General features: G+C 36.3%; 1 protein-coding gene across 1 annotated transcript in view; it reads left to right on the forward strand.

Moving 5' to 3' along the window:
- LOC115069430 (nck-associated protein 1-like) overlaps positions 1-5,113 on the forward strand; it is a gene marked incomplete at its 5' end in the record, with an annotated part of 25,626 nt that extends 20,513 nt beyond the window's left edge. Inside the window, 2 exons of the mRNA XM_029561046.1 lie at positions 1,933-2,022; positions 2,799-5,113. Of these exons, the coding sequence (XP_029416906.1) occupies positions 1,933-2,022; positions 2,799-2,915 (207 nt within the window). The remainder of the gene's footprint in view (positions 1-1,932; positions 2,023-2,798) is intronic.
- Between the last annotated feature and the right edge of the window lie 1,744 nt (positions 5,114-6,857).

Genomic DNA, 6,857 nt, shown 5'->3' on the forward strand with positions numbered 1-6,857 from the left:
TCTACATAGTGAGTTCCAGGACAGCTGCGGCTACAGGGAGACCCTGTCTCAAAAGACCAAAAAAAAAATTGTAGAATCGCCTGACTGGGTACAAAGTCCACTTTGAGCAGCATGCCGGTGTTACATTTTTTCACACATTCACAGTCTGCCTTCTACTTTTCTTTTTTCTTAACACCTAGAAATGCAGAAGTCAACTGAAGTATGGGTATTTCGAAATCTTACCAGCTGACATAATGGTGGTTTTATAAATCCCCTTTGCATATGTGTCAATTCATCCATGGCCATTTAAGTCAAAGAAGTAATGTTTTAAATATAAAAATTCAGATAATAGGTAATGTATAGTTCTAGTATTTGCTGAATTTTAGTTTTGGAAGGTTTGGAGGGTTTGTGTTAACTATACTAACGAGCTGATTAATCTAACTTGTCATTTTAACAGGATTTAGAGTAGGAAGTACACCTCTGAGTGTGTGTGTGTGTGTGGATGTTTCCAGAGGGGTTTAACTGAGGAGCACAGCCTTGAAAGTAGCACCATTTTTTGGGTGACTGAAAAGGAAAAAGAAAAAGAAAAAGCAAGCTAATACCAACATATATCTCTCTCTGCTTCCTGACTGTGGGACACAGTGTAACCAGTGGTCACATTGCTGGCATGTCTTCTCACCATGATGGGCTATATTACTTCTTAAACCATGAGCCAAAATAAATCCTTCCCTTAACTTTTTTGTCATATCTTCTGTTACAAAAGGAAAGTAACTAACATAGAAAATTGGTACCAATGAGTCAGGCTGTTTCTGTGATAAACTTGATCATATAGGCCTTTGGAACTGGTTTATAGGAATGTGGAAGAGTTCAGATGGTAGGCTGGAGAACCCCTAACCTAAAATCCCATTGTAAAATTGAAACCACAAAGGACAAGTCGAGCCCTCGAGTTGCAATAGCAAGAGGCTTTTATTTTACACAGGTACCTGTGGGCACAGCTCCTGACAAAGGGAGAAGCGCGCCCCAGGTCTGGGGTTTGGGGTCTTTATAGGGCAGAAGCAGCTTACAGAAGCAGAAGCGTGGTTATTGGCTAGTTTAAACTATTACAAAATGCTATAGGGAGAGCGGGGGGGCTTGTTTATCATTAAGCCAGATGTTTCAACCATAAAACTTACTTATCAGTGAGTTGGAGATGTCTCAGCCATGAAACTCACTAATTAGAGAGTTGGCCATGAAGCTTACTTATCGGCAAGTTGGAATTCTTGACCAGCACATGACCTGCCTGAGACGTGACTTGTCTGAGAGGCTTCATGGCTCCTGACTTTTATATTTTTCAAACTGAGGTAGCTACTGAGTGACTAACAAGCAGGGAGCGTATGCAGTGGAGGACAGAGGAGTGATTCGTGCCCTGAGGAAGATGGGGCAGCATGGTACAAAATGATACCTACTTAGAATGCCATAGAATTTAAACTTAGGAATTGTTTATTTCTGGAATTTTCCATTTTATGTTTTCCAACCATGATTGACCATCAAAAGCAAATGTAAAAGAAGGGGCTATTGTATAGTTAATACAGATACTGGGAAGAAAGAAAATAATTTTAACCATTTTAAGAAAGGGTCTTGTGGGGCTAGAGAGATGGTCCTCTTCTAACCTGGGGCACTTGCATACATGCAGGCAATACATTCATACACATAAAATAAAATTTTAAAAAAAGAAACAGAATTGTGAAAAATGTCAGTTTTAAGGAATATTTGATTACATTTATACCTAATTGTTCTCTTAATTATTGATTGAATATAAAGTATCCAGCTTATCCTTTTAATTAAATTTGCTCATTTTATACATAGCACTGAATAATTGAAGTGTGTTGGAAGTTGAACCATACTGAAAGTAAACAAATAAATGATGAACATTTCATTTTAAAATCTCAGTTAATGTATACATGTACTTTTAAGCTTGCATCATCTAGTCTGCTGAAGATTGGCCAGGAGACAGATAAAACTACAACAAGAAATAGAGAATCTGTTTATTTACTACTAGATATGGTAAGTCTCATTTTAATTTAGTTTAATTTTTACAAAAAGTTCCAGTCCTTAGCATGTCTCTTCTTGGCAAGCCGGAATACTTTTGTTTTTCCATTTCTTGTGTTGACTCTACCCAAGCTGTATACTTTCTACTTGTGTCACCTTCGTTTCACCGTAGTTAGTATCAGAAAGTAGTCATATCAGAGCTTGAAACTGTAACTTACTCTTTTATGACTAGTGTTTTAACATGTTTGGAATACTTGGGCTATATATTTTTCTTTAATAGCAGTTTAAGTTTTCTTTCAGCTAACCGAGCCGTCTACTTTCTGACTCTGCTTTGCCAGCTAGGAGCCTTGCCAGTTCGTCTTCTGCTGTGTCTGTGAACCAGCTCTCCTCTTTTCATTGTGTCTGTCCAAATACTCAACATAACTCAGAGCTTTCACTGTGTTTATTCTATGACTCAACATACTCAGCTCATTATTTTTTTCCCAGATAGTCTTTCCTGATCACTCTGGCCTACATTAACCTTTCTTACCCTTTGAACTCTAGAGAATGAACTCTTAATGAGAGTGATCTTTTATATGTAGAGTATTATTGAAGATAAAGTGTTCAATATGTTCCTATTAGTGAATTGATATAATTTAAATGAAACATTTTAAATTCACTATGCCACACTTACATTTTAGATTTTAGTGTCTGTTTCTAACGAGAACAAAATAGAAATTGTGAGTTTCTACTTGTCATTAAATGCTCCCATTAAGTAACTTGACCTTTGACATATTTTTGGAATTTTTCAGATTGTACAGGAATCACCATTCCTGACAATGGATCTCTTGGAATCTTGTTTTCCTTATGTGTTGCTGAGAAATGCATACCATGCTGTCTACAAACAAAGTGTTACATCTTCTGCATAAAATATCTACTTATTCAAGACAAGCACGCATTTTTTTGTTGCCTTGGTTTTATCTGTAAACTGTGGAACTATTTTACTTTAAAGCCTGAAAAACAGTTTTGTGGATTCTAAATTTTTTTCATACAGTCGTATTTTCTGTTCATTGGTTTCTTAATATGGTTGTACTACAGTATGCTTGGTTGATTTAGGTTGCACATTCACTGAATTCACTGAAATCTATCTATAATTTTAGAGTATCGTTTGTTTGAAATACATAACATCTATGTTTTTGATATCTAATAATGAAAAAAATTGCTTGTTTATTTCTGGAAAAGAATTGTATTTAGTGATTATTTTAGATAGTGATATAACATTCATCTGTGTGTAAATTATTTCATATAGGGAAGAGTTCTGATCTGTATCTATGGTTCTTATTGAAAACAAAATTGGATGTGCATATCTGTGATGCTATGAATACATTTCTACTTTATTTTGAAACATTTGCCAAACTAAATATTCTAACACTGTTTAACATTAAAAATGTTAAAAGACTGCTTAGCATTTGAAGCAGATCATGTTCTGAAACTCTAAAACAGCAGCATATGTTGTTGCTTGTATAAAGCCTCGTAATGATTCTAGACTAATTCTCATGGTGCCCTGTTGGCATTAGCACTACCATTGTACCCTGCTGTATGATAAACAACTTCAGACATTTATCAACTGTTGATACAAATGTTAGTCCCTAACCACTTTTTATATGTTTTAAAATTTTGAAATTCAAGTGTCCCTGCCATAACATAAAATAAACACTAGACTATCACATTGAGTGATTTCTTTAAGATCTTTGGAAATCTATTCAGCAATATGAAATTTTTAGTTTAAATTAATCTTACAGTGTTTTCTAGCAGATCAACTATTACAAGATTTGTTTAAATATTTTGGAAAATTCCACTGGAAAAAAATACTGAAATTAGAAAGTCAAACTACATGACATTGTTTAAAAGTTAATAAAAGAAAACTTATGTGCCATCAGCTTGCAGATTATATCTGTTGCCAAATGAGTTATCAAAGAATGAGGAAAATGAGTGACCATAGAACTAGTGTTAGTCAATCATGAGTGGGAAACCCAGGAAGAGCCTTTTGCTTTGTGGTTGGCACGGAGAGCAGAGAAGTACATTTAGTTTGAAAAGTAACAAATGTTTTGCCTTTTGATTGGCATTATAAGACTATGTCAAGAACTTTGTGTCTGGATATCACAAAGAACTGCTGTTCACAGCTTCTTATAACCACTGGTAACCTCTGTTGAAAGCTATGAACCCAGTTATATTGTTCTTCCTTTGTTCAGATAGAGTGGGATATAATCATGGTGCCACAGATTATTGTGCTTTTTTTTTGTATATGGTTTGTCATTTGTATTTAAAGCAAGAGATCGTAGTTCCATAAGGATCTTTTTTTTTTTCCTTTCTTATAAGTTATTTTTATCTATCTCTGGCTGCAGTGCTAAGAATAAATGTTGTTTGCTTCAAAATACTCTATTAGGCCATGAATGACTGAGAAGGTGAAGGTGCTTGCCACCAAGCCTAATGACCTGAGTTTGATCCCTGGGACCCACATGGTGGCAAGAGAGAACCAGTTCCTGCAGCTTGTGATCTGACCTCCATACACATACTGTGGCACGAGACACCCCCCACCCATAAACACACACATACATTGAAGGAAGAAAATAAAAATTTAAAAATAAATATTACATTGTCATTAGTAATCCATTTCATGCGTGATAAACTCTAGAATCTTTCATTTGTAAGAAAGTTTTCAGCCTACTATTACAGCCTAAAAGTAACAGAATAGGATAAATTGGCAATTTAAAGTCACAAAACCTAGCCACAGAGCACCATGTCTTGCTTCTGGTTTAGATGTGTGGCGCCACCCTCCCTGTACCTTCTTTCTCTTAACTTCAAGTGTGAGATGGAAGGATATGTTACTGGTTAACCTGGCCAGTGTATATCCTGGAGATGAGGCTGTGCAGGTGTACAACCTTTGTAATTACCAAATCTTAACCTGAATGTGACTAGTTAACATTCGTTGTTTACTTTTAAATATGTAGCTTGACCAAATGCTCAGTCGCTGAGTCTTAAAATCAATATTTGGCCAAGGCTTAAAATGAAGATTATCACTGGATAAGCTTTTAGAATACACAAATAAATATGAAATTTTATCCAAGGACTAATTTTAGTTCATTTTAGTCTTGTTTTTATTTTAACATAGCATGGGGTCATTTTTTTCTCAGTTCATCAGCTGCTACATTGCTCCCAAACTCATTAAGCCATTCATAAGATATGATATACTTGGGGCTGAAGAGGTGGCTCAACAGTTAAGAGCTCATATTTGCAGTCTTTCTAAGCTACATTATGATTATGCCTTAATAAAAAAAAATAGCCTGACTTTTTCCCATTCATTTTAAGGCCAAGAGCAGACTCGAACTGCTAATAACCTGTTCCTTCAGATGTCTCTCAGGACTGTGCTCCCCAGCAAGGGCTCTGCCCATTCTTATATTAAAACAGTAGGTTCAGCATGAAATGGGGAAGTAAGTCAGGACCTACCATTACCAGAGAATCTTGCCCTTTGATTCCTAGGCCTGGAATATCACATTCATACAACTACGAACGGACTTTTCTCAATTTCTCTCATTGTTTGCAATGAGGAAAGCATACTACTTTTAGCACTTTGATATGTAGAACACGCGTACATACATACATACACTACCTTGAGGAAGGATTAATGCTCAGGTTACAAGCGGAATACATGACTTAGTAAGCTTGCTTATGTCATAAACTGTAACTTCGGTTAGGTAGAAGTCATTAATCATTCCTACATACGATACTGTAAAATTCATTCCTACATATGCAACTCTTCTAGAGGACCCATGTTCTGTTCCCAGCATCCATATGGGATGGGTTACAACTATCTTCAACTCCAGTTCTGTGGGATCTGACATCCTCTCTGGCCTCTATGTGCATCTGTACACATGACATACACTCACACAATAAATAAAAATCTCTTTTTAAGATACTACATAATGACTTTCAACTCGTGATAAGGCTTCTACCAAATTGTTAAGATTTACTTTGTCTCTAAACTGAGGTCAATCCATTATTGTGTGCATCACTCAATAACTTGAAAAGTAATGTTATCTATAAATGTGATATGGCTTAAATACTTGTGTTTCCCCAGGCTTCACATGTTAAAAATATGACAGTATCATGAGTGGATCTTTTGGGGCAGGGGGATTATGCCATGAGAGAGGAGCTGCAGAGAGCTCCTTGTGCCTGCTACCATGTGAGGACTCAGCAAGGTGCTGTCTCTAAGCCAGCAAGCAGGGCCTCAACAGACACCAAATCTGCCAGCACCTTGATGCTGCAATTCTCAGATTCCAGAACTGTAGAATACATCCAGTCTAAGGTATTTTGTTAAAGCAGCCCAAAAGGACGGACATTTTGGATGTGTGATTGTGGAACAATGTTAATTGTCTTTCAAGATGAAACTGTTTCTGGTCTAGAGCGATGGCTTTAAGAGCACTGGCTCCTCTTGCAGAGGACCTGGATTTTGATTCCCAGCACCCACATGGTGGCTAACAGCTGTCCGCAGCTCCAGTTCCAGGGGATCCAACACCCTGTTCTGACCTCTGTGGGCATTGCACAACATGGATACACTTACATACATGCAGGCAATACACTCATACACATGAAAATAAAAATTTTTTAAAGAAAGAAAAGCAAATATTGTTTGAATTGGAAGTTGCATGTCATCTTTTACTTGTATGCATACCAATTTAGTGTTTTTCCTTGAGCAGAAAGAATCTAATAATTACCATGTAAGAAATGCTTACATTCTGATGGCATCTTCACACTTCAACTGATTATAGAATTTAATATATAAAGCAAATAGAGATATTTTTCAGTCCAAG

The sequence above is a fragment of the Nannospalax galili genome, unplaced genomic scaffold, assembly GCF_000622305.1.
Source record: "Nannospalax galili isolate Female #2095 unplaced genomic scaffold, S.galili_v1.0 scaffold892, whole genome shotgun sequence".
NCBI classification, from domain to species: domain Eukaryota; kingdom Metazoa; phylum Chordata; class Mammalia; order Rodentia; family Spalacidae; genus Nannospalax; species Nannospalax galili.